This window comes from Struthio camelus, chromosome 2 (assembly GCF_040807025.1).
Source record: "Struthio camelus isolate bStrCam1 chromosome 2, bStrCam1.hap1, whole genome shotgun sequence".
Taxonomy (NCBI): Eukaryota; Metazoa; Chordata; class Aves; order Struthioniformes; family Struthionidae; genus Struthio; species Struthio camelus.
In genome coordinates this window covers 92,163,656-92,191,206 of record NC_090943.1, presented here as the reverse complement: position 1 = coordinate 92,191,206, position 27,551 = coordinate 92,163,656, and the positions used below count along the sequence as shown (strand labels likewise).

The 27,551-nt window shown below is 34.8% G+C and overlaps 1 protein-coding gene across 6 annotated transcripts in view; it reads right to left on the bottom strand.

Moving 5' to 3' along the window:
- RELCH (RAB11 binding and LisH domain, coiled-coil and HEAT repeat containing) overlaps positions 1–27,551 on the bottom strand; it is a 79,487-nt gene that overhangs the window by 32,768 nt on the left and 19,168 nt on the right. For 5 of the 6 annotated variants that reach the window (XR_011138997.1, XR_011138998.1, XM_068931574.1 and 2 more), the window contains exons 3-12: positions 24,626–24,697; positions 24,460–24,515; positions 24,217–24,330; positions 22,280–22,480; positions 22,091–22,182; positions 20,823–21,131; positions 15,367–15,442; positions 14,866–14,961; positions 5,980–6,092; positions 1,150–1,240 (exon numbers count right to left, since the gene is read on the bottom strand). Coding sequence is in view for 4 of the 6 variants with exons in the window: in XM_068931574.1 (XP_068787675.1) it covers positions 1,150–1,240; positions 5,980–6,092; positions 14,866–14,961; positions 15,367–15,442; positions 20,823–21,131; positions 22,091–22,182; positions 22,280–22,480; positions 24,217–24,330; positions 24,460–24,515; positions 24,626–24,697 (1,220 nt within the window). In the remaining 2 variants the exon portion in view is untranslated. The remainder of the gene's footprint in view (positions 1–1,149; positions 1,241–5,979; positions 6,093–14,865; positions 14,962–15,366; positions 15,443–20,822; positions 21,132–22,090; positions 22,183–22,279; positions 22,481–24,216; positions 24,331–24,459; positions 24,516–24,625; positions 24,698–27,551) is intronic. The other variant, XM_068931576.1, reaches the window with a different exon arrangement.

Genomic DNA, 27,551 nt, shown 5'->3' with positions numbered 1-27,551 from the left:
GCCCTGGTAAAGTTGGACTGATTTCTCCTGTGCATCAGCAACTATATCAGCAAGGACCCGTTCTGAAGAAGATGTGCTCTTACTAGACTGGGACTAGTTCCTTTAAACACTGTCTAAAACACATTGGGAGAACTGAGAAAACAAAGATGGCTTATTTTACTTTCTAGTAGTACTTCTAAAGGTCTTTCATTTGATCAACAGATATATCAGTCACACAAATAAGCACAAATGCTGCTTCTAATATGTACTTCTATTGTCAGAAAGCATTAATACTCTTAATGCTTGGACTTTGTTGTGAAACACAGATGCATCCTGAATAGATGACTGAGTTATGCAAGTGGAGAACCAGTAGACAATTATCAGACCAGAAAGATGGCACCAAAGCAAGCATTACCACTCTGTTACGGCTCATTTACTCACTGTCTTTGGGCAATGATGAACTCTTTCTTCTTTATGGTAGGAAAATATCATGCATTTTCACCTGAACTCATGTTGTCCTGTTTCTATGCCTCAGATGAAACAGTAAGAACATTTCAGTTTGGTTGTTCAGTTATTTTTATTAATTCATAATATCTGTGGAAAGGGGCACCTAGACATCACGCGTATGCTTTAGGCTGAACTTACAGGTGTGAAGCCATGCCTGCTTACAGATTTTTATTTCCTTTTTCTGACTACTTAGATTTTTAATTTTCTGTTAAAGAACTTAAACTAGCTCAAGTGTGGACACTGCTCTGAGTACTTATTACAATATAAAATCAGTGAATAGTATCTTAGAGTGAAAATGGATTTCCAGTGGTCTGGTATTTACTGTATGGAATTTATAAATGCCCCTACCTGACATGGGGAATATTAGGCAACACTGCTGATTAATGTGTATATATCCTGCATTTCAATATAACATATGCAAGTATATGCAGGTAACTAGAATCTCCAGACCGCCTCTGTCAAATTTTCTGGTTTTGAGTTCATTTCCACATTATATAAACATACATATACTGAGGCTGAGGAACATTCAAACATCTTTCTGAAAAGATTTTTGAACAGCCATTCCTTAAAAAACAAAACAACCCTCCCTTGAAAAACAAACCAACCCAAAACTTATCAAGTTGCAATTGATTTACCAGTGTAAAACACAAAGCGTTCAGTTACCTGTTCCCAACACTGTGGTAAAAGCTCAGCTTCTACACGTGTTGGTCCAACATGTCGGGCAAATGCCACACACCCAGTCAGTATCATCTGTCTGAAAACATAAATTTAAAGCTTTAATCTGTTTATAAAGTTGAGAAAAGTTCTATAATTTATGATGCACTTATTATTGTGTACGATAGAAAAAGGAGAAGTTATCAGATCAAGGAATGGTTTAAGGGACTGATTCTCAAGCTTGTTAGATTAACAGATAATTTTTCACACTCAAAATTTCACACTGTCCATCCTGAATTAAAGGCAACATCTTTAAATTTAAAGTCAGTAATTGTCTTCTTAATATTAGTCTCCTTAGTAATAGTTTTACAGAAACTTGCAGGTCTAAAAATCTATGACCTACAGTCTGGGAATCTCTGATTTGAGAATCTCCTGACTAAATATCTGACTTAATTCTTATTGCTGAATACTATATTTCACAGACATGATCTAAGTTCTATCACAGTACTAATATTTTAGCCAGGTACATGCACTATTTTTATTTAGAAACACTTATGGGTTTTAATTATCTTTGTTGAAAACAAGGAACTTAATTCCTCTTATGAAATGGTTTTATAACATATCTAAAATATAAGTTACTGTCATCTCTCCAAAAATACTGGGCACTATTCTTGTCAGAAATCTTCCAAAGCCCATTTTAAAAAGGTAGCAGTTAATCAATCAACAGTACAGATGATCACTCAAAATCACTTGCAGGTACATTTTTGCATTTTTAAAGTGATTTCTTCTTCCCCAAAAGTTTATGAGAACCCAGACTCTTGTTCCACTAATTTCATAGGTAATTTTTTAAAACACTTAAAATTCCTCAACGAAAATTTGGAATTTTTTTCCTAATATTTTTCTATTAACTCCTGAATATTTACTAGTGACTACCAAGGTCCAGAAAAACTTAAAACGTAGATCTACCTTATGACCTACCAACGCAAGCACCTGGGTGAGTGATTTCTAAAGTGATCTGAGGACAGAAATGCCTCATTATTTGTCCATTATCTCACTTCCTTTTTAACTGTTAAGAATCACCTTCCTCATAGAGGACTATCTATAAAATGAGGTTCTATTTGTAGAGTAAGTATGTAACGTTTTAAGCTTAAAAGTGGAGGTATAGGGAGAGATTCAAGGAAGTCAGATCTGTGGTAATATACACAGTAAGGAAGTCTAGCTTTTTTTTGTTCTATGTTTAAGTCCATTAAGGCTCAATGCCATCCAACTACAGCCATCTGTAAAATTCTAGTTAGCTGTAATTTGTGATATTTTAACTTTCATTTAACGAGTTTTTGTCTTCTTAAGATTTGACTCTTACCTATGTTTCCTGTTGACAGGATTGAAATGATACTAACTTTGCATGCAATTTACCAATTCTACCTTATTTTCATACCTACACCAGCCCTCAAATAAATGGTTTCAAATTATAACACATAGACATGAAGTATGTGTTTTATCATCTCTGCAGTAACGTTGCAACACCACTGTGAATTTTCATTGCTACTTTGGGGAAAGCAAGCCAGAATGAATTTGTTACCGTTTCAGTGTCATGTACACACTCTTAAATACTTACTTCAGCTAACAGTATGCCCTTAAGGTTGAAAGGCAGAGATTCTGCTGGATATTTCTCAACTAGTAATACAACACACTCCATCAAGAGACACAGCATATTCAGAATCTTTTCAAGGAGAACTGGTCTACTAAAAAGATTTTCTACCAGCATCCTTTAGGCCAACTATCAGAACAAGCTCTTTTTCTTTAGCCTCCAGCAGGTAGAGAGAACCAGACCTTTGCTCCAGGTAAGAGGGTTGGGGGAAAATAGAAAGGTAAAGACTACATAAGACTTAAGAAATCAAAACGTGATATGTGATAGCAATATGGAGACAAGAAGCTCATGGTAATTCTGAGTTCTACAACAAAGTAGTTATTCAAGTTCCATGTCTTTCGTTCTTGACCTACACACTGCACCTAATCACATAACTAGGCAAGAGAATATACTCTTATGAAATATCCACAGCAAATAGCAAAATACAGTAATTACTTGAAATATACTTCACTGGAAATGACAAAAAGAAATGAGATTTTTTTTTTCCCCCCCAAAAAAAAAAAAGGCTACAAAATCTAATTCTGTGAAAATCATGCCATATGTTCTTTTGCCTTGCCTATAAAGTTGGGAAGTTTAACATATTGCAAAAAAAGCTCAAAAAGAATGTTTTAAGTGTTTACACTATTAGTATGCTGTAATTGTCAAAAGTATATGAAAAGAGACAATAATTCAGAAGGATGAAGGATGGAAGGGTCTCAATGACAGGTCATCCAAACAAAAAAGCCATTAACCCTAAGCTGTTGCAAAAGTTGCAGACTAGACCAGGTGTGTGGCGAGGGGGCGGATGTCCTAATAACCTCCTTTGTTAACAAGATGCTGGGAATGTTTCTAATCAAATAACTCTTTTCAGAGCATGCACTTATAACTCCCAAATGAGCATAAAGCTAGTCAGTACTATTCAGCAGAGTACTGCTTCATCTTTATAGAAACCAAAGCAAAATCAAGAATCAGACTAAAGAAACAAGGCAGAAATTAAAATGGAGCAGAACTGACATAATTTAACATTTCTTAAGTCTTTCTAGAGGTTTTATAACGTGTCTGCATGGACTGGCAAGCAATTCAGTCTTATGTTATATAGTTCAAGGTTCTCTTGTCAGTCCTACAGGTTATATTAAAAAGTTGCTTATGAGAGTTTTCCTTAATACGTCAAACAGTTATGTGCATTCGGTGTGAGGTAGGTATTGAATAACCTATGAAAAGTCACATTAGATATGTATAATTATAAGCAAAGTATATTTATAAGCAAAGTCTTGAGGATGAAAGTGGGCTTGTTGAATGTAACGAATGCACAAGACCATGGCAATACGCTACCTGTGTACGCACCAAAATGCCTTTCACAGAGACAACAAGTACAATATAGGCTTTCCAAATGACCGTTAACATACTTTATACAATCAAATACTTAGGAGCAAGTAAAAGATGTATTTTAATGGGTTTATTATTATAAAAGCCATGCTACACTTCACAGCCTTGTGTATTTCAGAAACTAGTAAAAGTCAGCTTCCATGCTCTGCCACTTTAACACATAATGCAGGCCTCCACGGTATGAAAGAAGCTGACTGAATAACATGTGAGCAAAATTAATACCACTCTTCTGGTGATTTAAGCCAAATGTCTTTGTTTACTTCATACTGCATAAGACTGCTAAAATATTACTTGAACGTAGTTAGACACAAAACAAGCATACACAATATATACTTTGGTAGAAATATATAATATAGGCATAAAATACTATCTGGAATAAATTCTGAATGTTTTCTGATTTATATTCAGAGTCTCTCTTATTTGACAGACATTCTTCAGTCAGTTGCTACAGCCTGCCTTAACTATTTTAAAGATTTTTATGTGTATATATGTATGTTATGAATACAAATATTTTCTCCTGCAGGGTACATCAGGATATTTCCTCTAAGTTTCTGTCGAAAACAAGTTATTGTTTTTAGATATACATCTCTACTTCACAACAAAGAATGAACAACTTTAAGGAAAAAGAAGCCTGGATTCTCTTCTTTCTTAGCTGCCGGAAAAGACAAACCTAACTGCAGCTAACTAGGCATACAGAAACTCAATTTGACAGACCATCAATCCTGTGAAAAAAATCAACTACAAGGGACTACAGAGGACATGTAACTTCTTTCCTGCCTCAACCACAAAATAATTTTATCTTTACAAACTGCATGGAACATTCAAAATATTTTAGACAATGATAGATTTTTAGAAGCAGACTTCTGAAGAACCTGCGGGAGAACAAGGACTGGACCTTCATGTAATTTCAATCTGTATGGTGCTACTGTGCATTTATTGTCTCCACACCATCTCTTTCAGTTGCACCTCATCATTATACCATGGGAACAATTTAGAAGGACACCAGAAAATTTCAGTTGCAGAGAATCTTCAAAGAAATGCTTTCTACATATTTCATTTAAGCCTAATTCAACTGAAGGCAGCATAGGACAATGATATATACAGATGCTTTACAAAACATATCCAAAGAAAACAAGGGAAGAAGTACAGACCGCTGAACATGAAAAATATTTTCACTACTAGAGAAGAAAATATACCAGCTAAGGTACTGTCTTTCAACCTTAAGGTTAATCTTATCAAGACTGCTATAAACAAAGTCATACTGCGTGACCACTAAGGAAGAACTACATTTAAAAAACAAAGTAAGAGTATACTTTATTTTTAAGTCTTAGCTAAACAAAGGTCTGAATGCTTGTCAAAACCAAATCTCTCCTTCAGTCTTCCGAATTTTTATTGCAACCACCCATGCTATTTTCCCATACAAGCACAATGGTTAACTTATAAACATATGGATTGTTAAAAATACATTAAAGCAGTTGTAAAGTTATTTTGATTTCTGTATCTACGATTACTAAGAATTATGATTTAAAGCTTATTTTCACAAAACATTTCAGTTCATGTTTATGAAAAAAGGAACTGAAACATTACACGGCAGCTTACCAAGCACATCCCTGCATTTCAATACTCAGAAATTGCATATGAAACGGTAGGCCACGGAAATGGAAAGTCCCAACGTTTATGTAAATTTGTTAAGATTATAACAGCAAAATGTCAGCTTAGTGAAATCGGTTTAAAATCATCCACTAATATTCAGTTTCAATTAGTTCTGCTTCTTTGACAAAGAAAAAAGTTCCTTCTTGTCCCGTAACACACAAACGCAAACACACCTTTGCTCATCATCTGGTCGTTTGATCAAATTGAACAGTATGTGTAGAAGCTGATCTCTCTCTTTGGGTTCAGGATGGAGGCAGGCTGTACACAGTATGAGTGGGATCAATTCCTAAAAAGTTGTGGGTGGGGGAAAATCAAACAAAGTAAAAATGCTTTGGGCATATATTCATTAATGGCAAAAGAAACTAAGAGGATAGATCTAGCCACACAACATCAAAACAGTTAGAGAAGACATTTTAAAGTCTTGATCTCTTATAAAGTGACCTGAAAAACACGAAGGTCTAAGAGTTAGAATGCCTTTTCTCCTAGGAAGGATTAGGGGAGAACCAACACATAACATGAAAAGCTCTGCAAAGATTACAATTAACATATGCAGGTCACCTGTAACCAGAATTAGAGGACAATCGTAGTTTAAATTTTCTTCGTTACCTACTGAACTGAAGAAAATTCCATAGAAGTCTTACAGTTTAGACATAGCTACTATGGAAAAGCCACTTGTGATGCCATGGATTAAAAGATAAAATTTCCAATTAAGCATGCACGCTGTTTTGTGTATAAGTTTGAATAAGCATCAAGGAACATATACATTGGTAAAGGTGACTGCAGACAAATACCACTTATTTTGTGATGATGGAGAACTGTATGGTTTTTTAAAGGGATTTTTCTAATAAACAGGTAATATCTGAAGCGAAATTTTCATTTTTGAAAAATTTTAGAGTGATTCAATTCCCATAAAGAACAAATGATCACAAAAATACCATGTAAAACATTAACCAAAAGAAAATATAGGCTGTTGACAGCAGCAAAAACCTTTCCAAATACGCCTTCCAAACCTAATGGTATTCATTCCCAAAAGAAACAAACAAGAGGTTTGAAAAACATGGACTGGAAGTCCCTTTCCTTGACCTCATTAATATGAGCCTTTAGTCCCACCCAATTTGGAAGCCACGCAACTTCTACATGATTATAAAAATCTTACGGATAACAACATCACAGTGGGAGGGAGAAGAAGAGAAGAACAAGCCACAGAAACCAAGGTGTTTGCTAAGAAAGCATGGGCAAATAATCAGAAGCCTTCCTCTCCCCTCCCCCATTCCCAATTTTGAGCCACTTTCAACAGATGAGCTCCTGTTGTGAATAAATAAGCAGCAACAAATAAACAGATGACATTGGGAAACACCTCCTGAATTACTATACAAGATTATATAAAACCTAGAAAAGTCTATAATTATTTGTAATAACTTTGTAGGGAGATGCGAGTTTCTGCTTAAGTATCAGACTTTCAAAGCAACCTATTTTTGAGGCACTTGAGAAGTAAGGCTATTAAAGGTGGTGGTCATGGGGAAACAACATGAAAGACACTCTTACTTCTTAATATTGTTTTTCTGAATAGTAGCTCCTATGATTAAAATAAAGCATTACTTAGTCAACTCCTGACAATCTCTTATTTTCATTTTACAAAAATTGTACTTAACATGCTTTTTTTTCCTCCCTTAAGATGACTGAGACACATATCCTAAAACGGACTTTAAATCTTGCCAAAATCTCTCCTAAAATGTTAACATAAGCATGATACAGATCAGGTAATTTAGGATTAGACAGAGGAGTGAATATAGAAATATCCTACTGACCACTTCAAAAATTAGCAAGTACGGAAAGAGAAATGACAAAAAAATTTGAAGAACCTGGACGTGTCTTTTTCTCAGTATTTTAAGTGATTTTTTTTTTTTTTTTTTAAAGAGTACTTTGTGGTACACAAAGTACAGTGAAATGAAGACCTGTATTAAGTAAAACTTCATGAATGAAAAAGCCTAAAGAGCTAAATAACTTTCTTCTGCTGAAAGCTCTCTTCCCACTAGAAATTGTATGTTCGAGTTTATTCTTTGTATACTTAACATTCAGTTAAGTAAAGTCCTGAGAAGGCAGTGGTCTTAGCTATTTACATATTTGTTTTGTGCTTCACAGAACCGTTCTCTCGTGCAAATACTCTAAGTGAAAAGATTTTAAAATTATTGCAAAAACAAACAAGATTTTGCCACGACGATTCACATCTCTCCAAATACTAATAGTTTTAACTATACATTAAATGAGGCTCTTTTAAGGAGAAAATCAGATTATATTTTGCATATACAGAACATAAGTATTAACCTCACTGTAAAGAATACAGCTCACAGAAAAACTTTAAAAATAACACTTTCTATAATAAGACCTAACTTTCTCAAATTTCACTAGAAATTCATATAATCCTACTGCTCTTGCAGTTGTTTTAAAGTGTTTTAACAGCAGATGAAGTTTTTTTTTTAAAATAATATATCCTACGGAATGAAATATGTATGTTTCTATAATTTGGACTTTATTTTATCTGTTGAAACTGTCAGATGGACTCCACTTTCCCAGCTGGTTTGAGTACCAAAACATTTCAGTAGCTTACTGAGAGCTTCTGCAAGATTTCAAGATAGTGCACGTTTCTGTTTTGTTTTTAAACCTTTGAAATTTAAGTTAATAAGGCTGTCTTTTTCCAATTGAATCCGCATGAAAGGAATACATCTGAGAATATTTTCCTAGCTAGTAATTTACGCATGAAAGGCTGATGAGTAAGCTAGAACCATTGACATGGGGCAGATACAAGGCTGATTCTTTACCTTGCAGAAAGCTGGTTATTATAGCAGATGGTATTAGCTGTATTTTCTTGTCCATTGGTCACATTCTTTCATGCATACTATGGGAGAAGAGAGCGTTCTCTGCATCGCTGCATCAGTGCTTCTACAGTTCCTTCTAGTAAGGGGAGTGGAGAAACAGTGAGAAGTCTTGAACAGTATTTTATGTGTTCCCTATAGACTTCATGGAAGGGAGGGTAAAACCGGAGGCAAAAGGGGCTTCCTGTGGGACATGAGGAACTCAACTGCTCTCACAGGTGGACAGAGCAGGTCAAGTGATTCGCCTAAATGCTTAAAAAGGGACAGATTCTTCTCTAGGTATTCAGGGTGACTAAGAACACAGCTGTACAAAAGCATCCTACAGGCACGATCAAGTGTATTCCTTTCTGCTGCTAAGTGCCACACTTCAGATTGAGACTTGTTTGATAAATCATGTATTTTTCACCAGCAAAAACAGTACAGAAGTGCTGTAGAAAGTGTTACATTTTTCAGTGAGACAGAACAGCATAAGCATTTGGCTGGCTAAATTCAGGAGAAAAGCTAACAAGACTTTTATTGCTACAGAGACATCATTGCTATGGCGATCAGTAATCAAGGAGAGGACTTCCAGTGCTATTTCAAATGTTCTGCCTTCCCTGGGAAGGAATACCACTTGTGCTGACAATTATAAAGTGATAAATTAAAACAAAATAAAAATCCTGCCTTCCCTCTTTAATTTGGGATCTGTAATGCCTTCTTCATCCCCAAGCCCCTCTTTTCCCTATTGCCTCTTATTTAGGAAAACTGTAGCTAATTCCTACTAAGGCCAGTCAACAGTACCAGATGAAGTGGTTTTCAGAAATGAAATACTGTTTTCTCACTACAGGTATAGCAGACTGCTATTATAACATACCTAGCACTTATGACTTGGTGAATGCACTTAGAAATAAAACACCACATGCTAGAGGTCTTGCCTCCACTACTGAAAAAGTAAGTTTGCATTTGGGGCAGTTTATATCTGTGAACTACCCATAGGTAGAACGGAGGGGAAAAAAAGGTACTTTGTTTTTATAATGAGGTAAATAAATAATATATGATCATCTGCATACAGGTAGGTGATCCATGGACAAGACTATGAAGGTGACCTAACGCACTGCACTGGGGAACTTAAATGACCCACCTTCCCTCAATTCTACTTCTGGATATCCACACAGGTTTCCCAAAGGCAAAAGCTCATTTTCTTCACAGCAAAAAGTGTACCAAAATACCTTTGGCCAACACTTCTCCTCATCTTGTAACAAGAAGAAAAAGTTGGGGAAATGTATCAGTGATATATTCCGTTACCTCTGAGCAGGGTGGATTATTTGAGCTGATGCATGTTCTCAGCAAAGGCAACGTTTACATGGACATATGGAGCTACTATTCATTGGAAGGAAGGAAGTCAAAGGAAGGGTCACTTTTTAATAGTAACTGGTATTACCTCAATCAGACACAAATGAGGAAATTGCATCTATTACCTCAACTAGATGCAGAACAGTTCTGCCTATAACATACTAGAGCACTTCACTTTTTAAAAAATGTGCTTCCTATAGCAAGCTTTTGTCCATTTTGCTGACCATTTTCTTACACAGTAGCAAGGTGTTTTCCAACAGTGTTGTTACCTACATTATAATTTCTCCCTTCAACATTCTAACAAAAGCAAGCTTCTCTGACTAATTAATGCCTTCATGCTGCAGTGCTCATAGGCAAAATAATTATCTCAAAGAATAATTTTAATTAGGGTAAGTTCCAAGACTGGTGACTTTAATAGCTTGGAAGGGTGATAAAATTTTGTATTATTTCAAATACTAAATTTAACAAGACAGCAAACTGGTAATAACATAATAAATGAACTATGACCACATTTTGTAAATGTGTTTTTTAAATTTTCTCTAGTGGTCAATGCTTATATTATCAACCAACAGTACAAGAAAAGTGCTCTATAAAATAGCCCTTGGAAACCAGCAAAGGAAATTGTGACTGCAGTAAATGAAATAGCTGCAGGCACAAATGAAGTACTGACACGTAGTCCCTTGTGCAAGGATGTATTTGAAGTTTAGAATTCATCCTTTTCATTTTAAAATGAAAAATTAAATAACTGTAGCATTAGCCCATGACTTAATAAAATGAGCAGCATAAACTTCTGAGATTTGAATTCTAATTCTAATTATGGTTCATGGGATAAGACTGCTACCCCAGGATCCAAACTGCACCTCTCATGGATCGCAAACGGACATTTTTATGCAAGAATCTATGTAGGTATGGGTGTGAAAACACAACAAAACAAAATAATTCATACTTTATTTACATCTATTGTTCATTTGGTAATCTGCATACAAAATTACTGTGATAAAACTAGTTACAATCGGCAATACAACTCATAAGCATTAAATTCAACTGCTTGCATCTATCAATTATATTACGTTCAAGGACATGTTGTTGAAACAGACCAGGTAAAAGACTTGAGATTAAAGGGATACTTTACATTCTAAGAAAACTAACCTAGCCATTCATATCCAGGTAAGAAAACTAAAAGGTTTAAACTAAAAATTAGTTCTGTCTCTCTCTTACATGGAGAGAGGAGGAGGGAAAAAACAACAAACCAGAAAAGGCGGCTAGGGCCAGCAGTATGCCCATTTCCAGATAGAAACTACAGGAGCCTACCTCAGCATGTTTTGAAGAGTCAACAGAAAATATTTTAACTGTTCATTTAAATTTCTCTTTTCTGCCCCTATTCAGTGAAACAGCAACCTTCTTTCAGAAGACACTGATGGCTGACACAATTTTCATGGCTGGGAATTCAAACTTATATTCCTCTGTCCTATATCCAATCCAAATATAACAGCCATGGTTTTTACTTGGCACAGTGTTTGAAAACAGCCACTTGACTTTTGAGCCCTGACACAGCATTTAAAAAATTTCTGAACAAAGCCAGTATTTTATCCAACCTTCAAAGCATAAGACTGAGATGAAAATCTGCAGTAACATAATCAGCCTCAATGTATTTTAAGAGACAACTACCTATAAAAAAGTCAGACAATTGAAGTGCCTCAATCACAGTGTGTAGTTTCTATGGGACAATGCAAACAACCTGAAGTCTACAGCTCTTACTTTCCTCTTGTGGAGTCAAGAACGGCACCATTTCTAAGTCTGCAGATTTAGCATTATATTACATTTCTTTGAACTTTGGAAAGAACAATAAAACTCTGTTCTTAATATTATCAAATCTACATATGAAGCAAAGCAAAAATTTAGTGGAAGACATTCAGTCTGTCATTACTATCATGACTTTACTATGTTTGCAAAACAAAACTGAAAGCTTAAAAGGTGTAGAAACTACCCTGGAATAATAGATGAGTTGAAAGATATAAATACGCAAGGAAAGTGTTTCTTGATTAAGAGCAAGAGTAATAAGATCCTGATATTAAGCCAAAAAGTTCCCTCCTGCTCAAACTCTGCTCAGAGTATGTATTGCTGAGAATGCAAGCTGTGCACATAAGCAAGGTACTCCTCTAACTTGACAGAAAGATATCGATTTCTGTATCTTATGAAGGTTGAGAAATCAGTTTTGAACTACTTCATACTAGCAGAAATTTTTAAGGACTGTTTCTATTTACAGTTTAGCCGAAAGGAATTCCTTTTCCCTCCCCTGCCTCTTTCCCTCAGCCTCCCTTTTTAAAAAAAATTAAATGTGTTTTAGTTTTAGGTGGCAGACATATTTCAGGAAGTAGATTCCAAAGCAGATGAAGTTTTATTAACCCAAGCTGCTCCTCTGCAACAAACATTATCACAGACCATGTACCCAAAGTTTTTGTTATTTTTGAAGAGAGGTTTTTAGCATTTTGTTAACTTTTCATTCCAATTAATATTTAGCTTGAAATCTCATTTGTATGTGAGTGCACTCACATACAAATTTCAACACTGCCATACACATCTGCAAGCAGTTACACTACAACAGACAGTGGTAAAAATAAAATTAAATTTCTATATTGAAACATGTCATTTTCATGACTACCACCTGTGTTCATGGACATTAACACATTCTACACTTTGTTTATTTTACTCAGTTGACTTTTTTTTTTTTTTAATTATCTTTTCAGCCATTATACTCAATACTCCAGTTTTTCCTTGTTTCTTATCTTCCATCAGAACCTAAATTACAGGCATCAAAGAACAATGCAAAACTGCACCAATATACAAAGTAACAAGTAATGAATTCAGAAATGTATCAGCCACTGAATGGTTGCTCAGATGTCAATTACACTGTCTACAGAAGCAATTCCCAAAGTCAGGCAGGCTGCTACTGACTTTAAGAAGGTGAAAGGCAGCCGTGGAACGGCCTCTAAATCTCTGCCAAATGTCCACATCTATTTAGAGACTGTCAGCCTTAATAAACAATTTCTCCAAAACAACGTACACAGCATAACAATTTCAGCTTAAGATTTGGCAGCTGAAAATCAACTTGATGGATGCTTAAAGAACAAAGACAGGTACATTATAGAGATTTAAAGCAAAAATTATGTTTAATTCTCTTATTTAACAGACAGACAACGTAAGATCTTAAAAACTACAAGGCTACCATTGCATACTTTCAGAGCAGACTGAGGATCTCTTTGCATTATAACCCAAACTTGTCAAGCATCTTTGACATTCAAGGTAGGATCTTTTGCTATACTTTTACACCACTTATCTGTAAAATTGTGTTAAGACTCTAATGTTAAGGTCTTTTGGACAAGTCTCAGAGTTTTATGCTGTGCCTTGGTCAAGGTGCCTATTTCTTAGCTAGGCTTTTCGTAATACTGATATTAAAAACCACTAACAGACGGTCTACTCGAATTTTCCTTCAAATTCTATGACTATACCTGAAAGAATGTAACTATAGTGATAGCAATGTAAGGTAACTGAAAAAAGCTATTTATCAAAGCAAATTTCAGTTCCGAAAGCATTAAGCAACCCATAAAAATCCAGTTACGCACTTCTCATTTGTGGAATCTTCACATACTGATTCATGTAAGGCATAGATATTTGTAGTCATATATAACTTTGATTGTAAAACAAAGCAAGTAGGAAACAGCCTAGAAGGTCACAAAAAAATTAAGTGCATTACACAGATTATGCTACAAGCTGTGAAAAGAAGCCAAAATACCACATCCTGCCAAGCAGAGGGAAGGAAAGGAATAAATAAGAAATCAGAAATTAAGCACTGATCCTGGAATATTCACAGCATTATTTTCGAAGAGTACTAACAGAACCATTTCCAGATCATCTAGTTAAAAAATAAACATAAACAAATACAAACAAAAAACCCTTTTATAAAGTTTTGAAGACTTTCAAGATGTGGTACATCTTATAAATTTACTATGCCAACTGCTCATAACTACTTGTATGCTATAAAATTTGGGATTATAGGATCAGTACAAATTTCTTAAGGTTTTTTCAAAGCCTTAGAATGAGTTTATGCAAAGTGCACTAAGTCTACCATACTGTAGGTCCCCTAGACAAGGGCTAAAACTTACTTAACAAGCTAAAGCATCTTTAAACTCCTCCTTTCAGTATTAAATATAGGCCTATTGAATTTTTGCTTATTTCATTACATGCTTTTGATCATGTGCAATATTCACAACAAAATAAACATCACATTTCATAATTTTACTTAGACTTATTACAAATTTAAGGAAAAAATTATACGGAAGATTTAGTATTTTTTTTATTTTGATGAACAACACTGTCTTGGCTGATACATGGAGCTTCTAAAGAAAGATCATTTTTTGCTGAAGTACGAAGCGCTGCAAAAGAACCTGAATGTTAATCCTTACTAAAACTAATAGACAAACTAAACCAAATTTAATGTTTGAAATTATACTCCCAGTTCTTTATGAATAACATACGTTAATCGTGGTCTTCTCTAACATAAAAACACTTGTGCTAACAACAAATAGATGGACCTACAGTAACAGTTAGTCTAGCTGAATGCTAATAGGTGCCTTAAGCAAAGGAAGAAACATTAAGATACCATGCAGATTTACTGAACTCACCTGACAGAGGTGTAAAACCATTCTCTAGGAGCAGAGATGCATGCACAAAAGTAAGAATATGATTGCAAGTAATAGACTTTCATGAAATAAAAGATAATAGCTTCAAAATGAACAAGAAAACATCCTGTTAAAAATAATAATAAAAAAAAGTAAACATGTTGGGGTTCCTCACCTCTCGCTTCGCTAGTAGTACATTAGGAACAATGTGAGGCAGGCAGCGTCCCAACATTAACATGACACTTTTTTCACTGTCTGCAATCCGAGACACCTAAAAAACCAAGTTTTTTTTTTTTTAAATAAAGCACAGAAATGGAAAAATAGCCTTTCAGATCAACAATAAAAAATTTAGTGGGCTTACTAATTTCTAGAAAATACTCAATTTACTCGTACACAATAAGCTGCAAGTTTTCAATCTTGAAGTAGGCATACCAACTCCAAAAGCATAAATCTGTTTGCAGAGATTCAAAGCTCCTAATATTTATATAGGCAGCACTAGGTATCACTTTTAATCCAAATCTGAAAACATATCCTTATTTCTTAAATTTCATGCATATATATTTATCTCTCGGTATATGTTAATAAGTCTCCTTACAAAATACTTATTGCTGGGTCAATTATTTTTTTATTGTGCAGAATACAGGATCTTCTAGTTTATGTCAACTGGAAAATATACCTCTGATCCCAAACGGCTATCTGCTGACATCCGACAGAAAGATAGTAGCGCTTGATGGAAAGCTGCTGACAATTTCCTGAAATATTTTCAAAAGGGAGGGGAAAAAAAAGAGGCATAGATCAGAGAGGTGACAATGACCAAGTCCTTTCACTCCAGTTTAATCAGCTATGTAGGATAATGTTCAAACACCATGTTTTTAGTGATGCATATAGCAGAACTTTTGTTTAACGTTACCTTTGACTCCGAGGGTTTTTAGTTGGTAGCAAGAAAAAAAAGTAGGTGTTCTAATTAACAAGTTACTTTTAGTTCCAAACCTAACAACTTTTAAACTGCAATACAAACAAATACAGGACAAAAGCACGAAGAAAAGGAAGCTTTAACAGTACAAGAGGAAGTGTACATTTTTGCAAACTGAGGAAAAAAATCACAAGCAAAGAGTATTTGTGCTTAATGCTCCGATTCAGCACACGGAATAAAAACATCAGACTAGTCAGTCACCTAAAAGCTCCAGGGTTACACACAGAGGTTCAAATAGCCACTTGGGAATTGGTTTCAGATGTACAGTGGGTGCCTCAACACTAACCTGGAATTGCTGCCTAATCCCTGATGTGTATCTACGTAAGTACCACCTCACGGTCATGCACAAACATGGCTCAGTTACCGAAAGCCTTAAGCATATACATTAAACTCTAATAAGGGCCTCAAAACTATCCTGCCCAAGGAGAATAATTTGGCAGAAATGTTCTCAGAAAAAGTTATTGGACTGACTACTACATAAAACAGGCAAGTGTTAGCAGCAACATCCTATTTTGCCAGCAATTTCAACTCCCTCTGCCTAAATTCAGCCCTGAATTTAGATCCTGATCTAACATTGCCCCATCCACCATGCTTAAAAAGAAAAGGAACACTTGTCTTCATAGCCTGCTCTAAAACATGCATGAAAAATCCGACCCTATATAACCTTTCTTTGTGAATCCTCTAACAACTACACTACGTGAGTTTAAGGGAGGAGGCAATTCCTATTTCCAATATTTAAAATCCTGCATACATAAAACTGTCTGCGTATGCGTATATATATTTTTATTTACTTATTATAAAATGTGATGTTTCAGTCTAGCATGTCCCTTTTTCTTAACTAAGCAAATACTAAGAATCTAAGTTCTCTTTACAATTTTTTAAGCTAAACCAGAAAGATATGGATAAATACACGAGCCTGTTTTTCTTCTGAGTCATAAAAAACGGCAAATCATAATATGATAAATATGAATTCATATTTATTAATTAAAATCAAATTTCCTTCTTGATAGTATGGATTTTGAGAATGCAGTTTAAATTCTACAGAAGTCACTTTTATTTTAGTTCACATCAGTTGGGTTTCGTGAAAGGATTCACTCAAAACATATTAAAAGACACAAATGGTGGAGAGCTGCGAAGAACCTTGGTTTAATAGTAAGTTAGTCCTTAGTCTGTTAAAGCATTTTTGAATGATAGATGATGCACTTAGAGGCTCTACTCAAGACGTTAAGATGTATTTATACTGAGAGGATGGGAAAAAGCGTTGCAATGTAGTATAGCAGTATTACAGAATAAGCCTTTTAAATCTTGGCTGCTCTATATCTCAACTGCCTTAGATATCCACATAAGGTTAAATTCTTACCCACTTGAAACCTTAATTAAAAGATTAAATAAGGGTAAAGTTCTATCCCCATTTTGTAACGTCTAGAAACTAACTATGACAACATGTCACTGAATTTTCCTGTAGGTTAATTAAAAGTAAGCCGCGGGCAACATGGATTCTTTTATGACTGGCGGCTATATTTAGATTCTCAAAATCTTCTCCTTGACGAAACATAGCAAAATTCTCCAAGGCAATGCCTGACTGAAATGGTGAAAGGGAAAAAAACAAAAAACAAACAAAAATCCACAGGCCTTTTGCACACAAATCAGTAGAAAGTCTTTTCAAGGACCAACACATACTAGTAATGAAGATGTTCAAATATAAGGAAGTATGATGAATATAAAAACTAAGCATCACTTATTTGATATATAACTGAGAAAAAGAGTCAAATAGTTGAAAAATGTAAGAGTAACTCCTACAAACAGAAAAATATCTTGTATTTCGTTCAAACTACCAAGTACCTGAAGTAAATTGAATAAACGTGATACGTATTCAATTTAAACTACTGCTAGTGCTCTCTGCTGTAGTCTTTTATACAAGGCATTTTTCCAGTGCTTCCCGTGCCCTCATTTTTGTGTGCTCACACATATGTTCTGAGCATAGTCACACAAAGCACTCACTTGTTCTTCCCATCTGGGCAGGGTTTATGCCAAGAATCCAATCTCTAGCTATGGTAATAACAACCTTGCCTTTTAGGATTCGGTCTTAGTTTTTAATACATCTTTGAATAATTTCACTCTGTTGTTAACTATAGGGCATGTCTTCTACAAATAACCACCTCCAGACTGAAGGAAACAACATCCAGCTCTTATATAGCGCTTTTTCACTCCCAGATCTTAAAATAATTAAGAAAAAGTTCTTAAGGAAACAATTTAATCTATTTTCACAAGTCAAACTAGATATAAATCTAGAAAAGACTGTAACAAATACTGTTCCTTTGATTTTAGCATGAACACCCTTCACTGACATGGCAATGCAAAATTCAGTACAAAAATAGCTGCGTATTACATACTCAGCATGTAACCAAGTTTGTGAAATTAGATTCATTCTAATGAAGAGTGTATTTCCACTCTTCTTTGTCAATGTTGGAATTTAAAGTTTTGCATTCTTCAAAACTAGCTATGATTCCAACTGGCAATTGCTATACATTTTCATGTCTAATGCACAGACATTACTATTCTGATTGTTCCCAACTTCTCCGATTCAGTTCTGCTCCTAATTATTCAAGTACATTTGGATACTAGAAGACCCCATTGCATAACAGAACTATTTCAGAACCAAGCACTGAATGATAATTTTCTTGCTGCATGAGATGTTAAGTTTACAGTAGACAACAGATACTTCTTTAGCTTAATCCATACATGACTGTTTTGTTCAAGAACAGTATTTGATGCTACACCGTGCTTTCAACTGGTCCTATTTTTCTTCCACCTCATGTTTCTGACTTTAGTTTCGAATTGTATAAACTGATGGCTCAAACAAATTAATTCTATCAGACAATTATCATGTTTAAAAAAAGTCTGATATTGTGCGTTTGTTAAGTTAAAAAAATATATATATTATATATTTAGATTATATATTTACATAAATTGTGTCAACTGCTCCCCAAAGTATGATTTAGACCCTGTTTCTGAAACAAACACCATACGGGTGGACTTCTGAAGTTAACGAGCTCAATGTGGATTTAAGGCTTTATTCAACCACATTTCAAGTAACCCATGTGGACTTAGATTTAAAAGACCTGTGAGCAGCAACACTAATGAAGTCTGTTTTTCTAGAGATTTCCGTCGTAAATCCCAGAGATACTCACAGTTCCTTCCTCTGTCAACGATATCATCCAACCTTGGTAGCTATCCTCACATAGCTCCAACTTTCAAGCTAATACTCATGCAGTTAATCCTACCTGTTCTACTTAAACTTTGAGCAAAAAGCAGCTTGCAGCAAGCCACAGATGAAACTAGGTGTATGAAAGTTCATAGTGATCAATGCATGAAAGGTATGAATTTTGATAATTACATGGCCTAGACATTCAGTTAGAATATAGAAATAATACAAAAAAAGCCAAGCAAACCCAGAAAACTTAAATAGAACCATTGCAATTTTTTCCACAAAAAATTAACCTGAGTTTCACTTTTTTGTTGATCTCTCTGGTAAGTTCAACTAGAAGAGATGAAATTTAACTTAAGACTCCAGAATACGCCGCATTCAGAAAGTAGTCATTTTCTCTCCTATTCTCTTCTTTTCAAAAAGAAAAACAAACAAAACAAAACAAAACCCTCAAAACAAATAAACAAAAAACCAAAAACAAACCACCCTACCTACTTTGTTCCCTCCCCAGGAGCAAAGCGTGGGAAGTTCATGAAATCCAGAGAAAATAGTACACTTCAGGTTTGAAGGAAAAGCTAAATAGCAGCAGGCGTAGAAGTTCTGTTTTTTAAATTTTTAGTTCATACTCCTTTTATATCTAGACAGAATACCACACGTGCAGCTTTCTGCTTTGTATTATTTTCAGATGGAAGGTAATTCCAGAACAGCGTTCCTGTCTGTATCAATGTCAGCAAAGGAACACTAAGGAAACACACAAAACAAAGCAGAATGGCTACTAGTTCCCCCGTGAATAACAACGGCACGAACAGAAGGTGATCTACTTGGGCATTTTGTCCGCTCCAGCAATCTTAGTAGCTGTACATACCCTTACATACCCCACATTACCCCTGTTAGATACACAATGGCTTCTCTCTTACATACTGAATAGGTTACTGCCCCTCTCGACTATAACGCTCAAAAGACTGCAGACTGGAGAGACTGTGTCAAGAACACTCAGAGCTAAGATTCCGACAGGCCAAAAAAAAATGGAAAGAAGGGGCCTAAGAGGCAATGTTGCTTAAAGCTGGCCATACCTATTTGTTTCTCATGAGAAGTAACTGATGGAAGAGACTTTAAAAAGATGAGTAATGTCAAAGAAGGCCTTCCCAGTAGAAAGGGGCACAGTACTTCACATATCTGTGACGATGTTACGTTCACTAAAAATGTTAATCACCAACTTTCAGTCAGTACAGAAAAAGCCAGTCAAACAGGTTCGAGTAAAATGCACTAAGGTCAGAATTTATCCATCATTAGCTGACAGAACATGTATGTGTATCTACACAGAAACTCTCATTTAGTCTCCAAGTAACAATGGAACTCAAATATTGTATTAAAAAAGAATCACAGTTCTCTAGTGAAGTTCTGCCCTAAATTCAAAACTTAAACAACAGAATGGCATCAAATACCTTTCATAGTTATTAAAAGAAAAGAAAAAAACCCACAGCTCTCTGTTAACAAGGTACTCTAAAAGAACAGACTTATACCCATACACATCTAGATATGAAAAGCAAAAGTTTCCCTAACTTCCCTCCCTCCCTTAAGTGGAACGAATTTCATTAGGAAAGTAAAATTTCAAAGATAATGGAAATATCCTGTCATCTCATTCACTGCTTTGATTTTAGCATATTTTTACTCACAAGGAACAAACCTGAATTTAGAAACAAGCAGAAGGTAAAAAGAGATCCTTAAAGTTAATACTGAAAATGCACATTTGTTAAAGATCATCCTCCCTCAAAACATTAGGAACCATGTGTGAAAACATCAGCACTATACCCTAAAGGCACGTTAAGTTTCCCATTTGTACTCAAAATAAATTATCTACAAATACCGAAGCATTTACCCTTAGGAAAGCATCTATCCTCTTTACAAAAAGTTTAAATTAAGGTGTTTCAGTTTAAGACTTATCACTAACCTATTAGGTTTATCAAAGTGGACTGCAGCCTTAGCTGATGGAACACAAGAGGACGCTTTCTCTCTTTCTTTGCAGGGCACAGAATTTAGTGCACCACCTTTAGAAGTCCTCGAATCTACTTCAGCTGATATAGAAAGGCTTGTTTCCTCAGTGTTTCCACGTTTATTGTCATTCCCAAAGCTCTCGATATCCAAGTACTGTCCATTGTCCTCTGAGATGGAGAGAGGCACTTGTTCTAAAGAAGGGTGGGGAGCTACATCATAAACTGTAGAAACAGCAAAGTTTTCAGTCTTGAGGAAATCTATTTCACTAAAAAAGGAAAAGCAAGGAATGAAATATTTTTGCAGCTGTCGTGAGAAGGTTGTTAGAATCACAAAACTGAAGCATGTAAATAAGGACAATATACTGAACAGCTCTCTCCAACTCCAAAATGTTCAGAAATTCCTTTAATAGAAATAGCATATCTCACAGGCAGCTGATCAAATGAGCACTAGTTTAACAAAGTTCTTTAGTCAGTTCTTAGCAGTAGGAAAAAGGCTGCACTCACAATGAGCGAATAAATGAAATAACACAGGTTTTTAATCTGCTTCTGGCCAGACTCTGAGGACTGAGACACAAGTTGTCCTGAGATACAAATCTATCTGAGGTGGAATACTTAAAATACCTCAGATATGAATTAATACATACTATCCTATCTGGCTTTGAAACAATAACAGTGCAAGTCAGTAAAGCCTCTGAAAAAACATGCATTAGCCCATATTTTGCATGGGTACATCTCTTAGAGGAATGATAGCTTACAGAGTCACATATTTTGAACCAACTTTTAAAGAATTTTCTAAGACACTCATTTCTACTAGTCTTGCTTTGTAGAAAGAAGAACTGTATTGAAATAGGTTATTAAAACAGACACTTCTTCTAACAGTATTTGCAAGCTTTACACATTGCAGTATTCAGGAGTAAAAAGAGAAGCTAAACAGAACACACCAGAACTGACTTTCGTTTCCAAAAAAATAATTAAATCAAGAAGTTACACTGAAAGAACAACACTGATTACAAAATTGAACAATGTAGATAATAAAAAGGAACTAAGTAATCTGAAGTCTCCTCCTTTTTCCAAATTAAATACTACATTAAAAGAGAAAGACTGCTCTGTCTTGAAGAACCCCTATTAATAGCATAGATATAAATTCTAGCATACACATGCTAGAAAACCACTGAGAAGTTATTCCAACACATAACAGCACTTGAGCAAATTGATAAGCACGTACCTCTCAAGCCTTTGGATTTTTTCCATCAAAGACCATTTCTCACTGTTTAACACATTAATTTGATCTTCTAACTTCTGTACTATTAAACATTGCTAAATACAGAATAGAAACAAAAGCGTTTAGTACAATGAAGTTAAGTAGTAACAAAAAAAAAAAAAAAAGGAAACATTTTGTCTAGGTCTCCCTTACTTCTATTGACTGTGGCGTTTCAAATACAGGAACGTTCCCAAGTATAGGAGTGGTAGCCTCTAATTCATCTTCCTCTACACCAACTGATACATCCACTACATCTTTTGCAGTAACATGATGATTTCCAAAGTCACGATAGAGTTGTAACAGGTCAGGGGGTTTTGGAATGTTCAATCCTACATCATCCCACAGCTCAAAATCCTCAAAAAGAATAAGAGAATCAAAAACACACATTATATTTCCTTCTCTTCTAGTTTTCTTCCTCATTTGACTGTAGATGTGCATTTACAGAACAGTAAAATAACTATGTCAAAGTTGCACTGAAGTAGCAAGGACTTTAAAGTTTAAAATGGATAGCAAGAAACAAAAGTAGACAGAACGTCTACTTTGTGACCCAAAGCAGTTCCACCCTAAAGGCGGCAGCTCTCCGTACTGTATTAAAGGGAGGGACTTATAAAACACACATCTTGCAAAATTTGTTTCCTAGGATGTGAACGTTTTCCGGAATCAGATATATTATTGGTCAAATTCTAGCAGAAGTCAGGGCAGTTGTCTGAAGGCTTCCTATTAAAAGGGAAGAAGGGAATCTTTCTTCTTCCCATCTCATTTGCAAGTAAGGTACAATTTTCCAGAAGTAGACAGTCAAGTAACTGTAGATGACTGACAAATAGGTACATATTCACAACAAAATTTGGACATATAATCATATTAATTGTACACAGCTGCAAACAGTAATGAGGCCTCTGGTCTTAAACCATCACGACATGTCCTCCATTTTCTCATCGACATGTTATCCTCCTCTAATGACAAGATTATTTCTCATAATGAGAAAATAAGAAAGGAATACTGCATATATATAAATAAGTGTGCACAGTGTCAGGCAGGAGCTGTGATGCTCTCTTTAAAGGTATATAAATCTCAAGAACATCCCCTTTTTTTTTTTTTTGCTCCCTCCTCCTCCAATATTCAAACTTTTTATTATGCTTTTCCATAGTCTGGCTACATATTCATATTCAACCAAATGAAGAGTATTTTCTGAAAGGATTACGTTAACAATCCAGACAAAATTCTGCATGCTGTGTGTTAATTGTAGTATGTTTACACTGTTTAGAGTTAAGAATTTTTAGATGTTTTTTGGTTAAAATCCTCGCAGTGTAAAACATTCCCATTTGAGGAAATGTTCCATAAAAAGTAGGGATAAATTATTAGTTTCTTTTCTCTTTTGGGAGCTGTTTCCTCACAAGTATTTGTATGAAACTAAGCATAGTTAAACTTCAACTATAGATAGGTATTACAAAAATTATATTTAACCATTCATTTTCTTTACAGAGTAAGACATGAATTGTAGGAAAAGTACTTCAGGAGTACTAGTTAATGAAAGAACTGGTTGAAATTCAAGTAGAAAAACATTCAATTCTTCTGACAATATTCCAGTTTTATGCTGAACATATGGTAGGTATTGAGGACGTCATTTTGTTCACCCAGTAACAGTCGTAATGTAATTAGAACTTTCCACACATTTGAAGAAGTTTTCCCTGTGAAATGCAGGCCAGAGACATAAAATTGGCCATCTTAAGAAAAACGCATCAAAGAATAGCTATGCTCTGAAATAACTAAGACAACACGTTATTACTGAGAGCATCTCCAACAACATATTCAATATTACAGGATGATTAAATGTAATCATATATACAGAGAGGATAACAAACAACGAGCATATGTAATCATTCCACACAAATCAGCTGAGCGTAATTTAAGAAAAAGATGACCTTCCAAATTTTATTATATCTAGATCCTTGAGTTTAACTTTAAAGGTTATAACCAGAAAGGTGTCCATCAGAACCTGGAAAAGTGTATACTTGCATATGACTTACAATATAATTAAATATTTGCAACAAAAGAATTAAAACACGTAGAAAGATACAAGGAAACCTTACCTGATCATGATTTTCATCTGAAAATGTTATTGATGTAAGCTTATAACTATTCTTCAATAAAAACTCATTAACTAGGAAGTTTAGAGCTCTTTTCTCAAGAGGTCTGATTGGCTCCTGGGGGGAAAAAAAAAAGAGAAAACAGTACCCTACATCTTAGGTTCATCTTCTTTCGGCATACTATGACTAGTATAGTACATCTGTATTGAAGTTCACGTCGAACTCTGTTTATCACCAGCCACGTACCTGAATTTCAGGACTCGATTTATAATTTTTTCGTTCCTGCAAAGGAACTTCATTTTCTGGGGAGGAAAAAAAAAAAGTAACTAAATTTACTCTTTCAAACAGGATGAGCTCAACTACTTCTATATCGTTCAAAGTAGAGACTTAAGAAAAGGTTTATGTACACCACCTGCAGCCTGAGTCAGGTTGGCTCGGAGGGCCTGAATGGTCTCCTTGGCTTTCCGTAGTTCAAACTCCAGGACTGGACAGGGATTTGGATTAAACACACACAGGCATCCAACCAAGGCAAGGGAAACAAAAATAAAATATAAAAAGCAAGGATGGGTGTGAAAAAAAAATATACAGTTTGTATTAAACAGAAAGCATGCAATCTTTATGGAACTCATGAACGCATGCAGCAGAGTTGATCTGAAAGCAAACTGGTGAACATTTTCCATAGTTTTATTGGTCTTAAGTTAGCTAAATTAAAATTTCAAGCTGTCTGACAAGGACTCGCTGTAGGGTTGTTTCATTTGTTTTTCTTTTTAAATTTTGCCTATTACTGAAAAAAGTTAGTAATGTTTTCCCCCTCACTCTTACTCCCAACAGATACTGTTAAAGGTATTAATTCCTTAGGGGTTGGGAGTACCTGGAGAATCCAAGTGTACAATTTTAAATACAGCAAATTTGAGTGCTGGTGGCACTCAAAGATGTCTCCATGTAGCAAAGCTGAGAAATTGATAGTACTGCCCTGCTGAGACTACTGAATTTCTTAAGGAAAAAAAACCAAACAAACAAAAAAACAAGACTGTGCACTGCAATTTTACTACTTTAAAGGAGTATCATGGCATAACTTGAAACAATGTATTTCCTAATTAAGAACTGCTAAGTCTCCTTTCAAAACATTCTTGTCATTTTACTATAAGTTTTCAGGAATGCTCTAGAGTCAAGCAACATTTTGAATTTAGGTGAATACACTTAGAGATGCACAAAACAAAAAAGCACAATCTGCACTTTCACGGTACTTAAAAGCTCGCAACAGAAATCTCTTTGCTCAATTATTCTCAAACGTTTCCAGTGAGTCTTGACCTATACAACACTTTCCATCATCTGGAGTCAGCTTTAGAGATTTAAATATAACAGATGTTAGCTGTCCCCCAGTCCCCAAATCACCATTACGAGTTTCTCACGTTCCAGTGTTTCTTCTATAAAAAAGGCCCAGCACTGCTAGCACTGCTTTGCTGTCACTGGAAACTCACAGGGTTTGCTTTTCAAGTCACATGTGAGCTGTACCTTCCAATTTAAAAATCTTGTGCCTTTACAAAACATTTATTAACTGCTTTTTATAGTCATTTACACATTTGAGGGAGTCTATTTAAGGAATTGCCAGATAGATAGTTTCCATGCATATCATTAATTCTCATATTACTCTAATCAAATTTAAAATTTCAGTTACGAGAAAGAATGATTCCTGTAGTCAGCTAGAACAGGCACACTGCTATACACTGAAGCGTTAGCTAAATTATTCTAAATAATTATCTAATATTTACTTAATTTCGATTCCCAGGCAAAGCTAAAATTGTTGCAACTGCTTTTAATAAGAACATATTAACCAGGGTTTTAATCATTGCCTGGGAACAATTTAATAGGTTATTTTGAAAGACTTATAGAGGACAATGCATGGGCAGAAACACTGAATTGTCTCTTCCTTGTAAGAAATGCTACTAAAAACTAAAAATAAATCGGTTGCCTTTTTGAACTTTAAGAACCTTTTGGTCATTAACATGCATAGAAAAAAAAAAAAGATTCACTCAGTTTGCATTTATCCATAAAAACTGAAGGAGTAACTATAGTACATCACATTTTCTAAAGGAAAGTAACTTGTTTGATGCACAGAATTTTACTGCAGCAATATGAATGCACAACTAAGGATGTGATGAATAGAATAAGCAAAATAACTCTCTAGTATTCAGCAATGCTGATCTGCAAATATTTCTGTGCAACAAAGTTAGAAAATGTTCTTGCAGTAAACTATCTAATCATTTAAATACTTCCTTACATTTGAATTACTAATTCACAGTAAAGTTTCTAAGTTGTAAGCTACTGATTGGTTAGGTTTTGAAAATTGTAAAGAACTCAGATTAAGTAATTCTTTTGATGAATACGACTATGTCTTAGCATCTGATTCTCTAACGATATTTTCAAAGACCAGAACAGTTGCAGATCAGGAGTGCACTGCATCAGAATGATATAAATGTAAAACAGAACAAACCAAAAAAGTTAAAAAAAAACCAAAAAAACAAAAACTAGAAAAAAACAGGAATCTCATTGAGGAAAAATAGGAATAACACATATGACTGAAGCGTAGAAAGCCAAAAAACTCATGTCAGACAAACCCATGTCAGACGGCAAGAATTAATTTTCAGTGAACTGTGATGCTGCTGAAAATTGTTAGAAGCCATTATGACTTTACCCACTCATCCTTAAAAGTAGATTACTCTGCTGCATGTTTCTCTGCATATAGTGGAAAACTCTGAACATAGTATTGAGAAGTCACTTTGCAGCTTGTCACAACAGCCAGATCACCACAAAACAGTACCATTACAGTTGTACCTCATTTCCTATTGTGATTACTGCAACCATTTTAATTACCATTATACAAATCTCATGTATCTTTAAGTCACAAATTTAGCTTTTATTTGAAGAAGTTTGTTTTCAGGCTCTTTATTTAGGCATACATATTTGTAAACATTACATCACATTCTCAAAAGACATTTTAAATAATGAATAAAATTTCTTTATTTTAGAAGCTATGACGAAATGCAATCTTCTGTCAAAATATGCAACGATTTTTTAACTCAACTCCTTCTATATCGATGAGATCAACATTGGTAATTCCCATTTGTTGATGACCTGAAGTTCTCTGTATTTAAATAAATAAATAAATAAAAGCAACCTCCGTCCCCTTTCTTTGTAGCCCTTCTCAAGTACTGACTTTTAAAACAAATGATCTGGTCTCTTTCTCTCATTGTCATAAACCTTATATACCTTCAAAATGTTAACCCTTCAAACACATTGAAAAAGCCACCTAAATTTTAACTTCATGTTTGACTGAA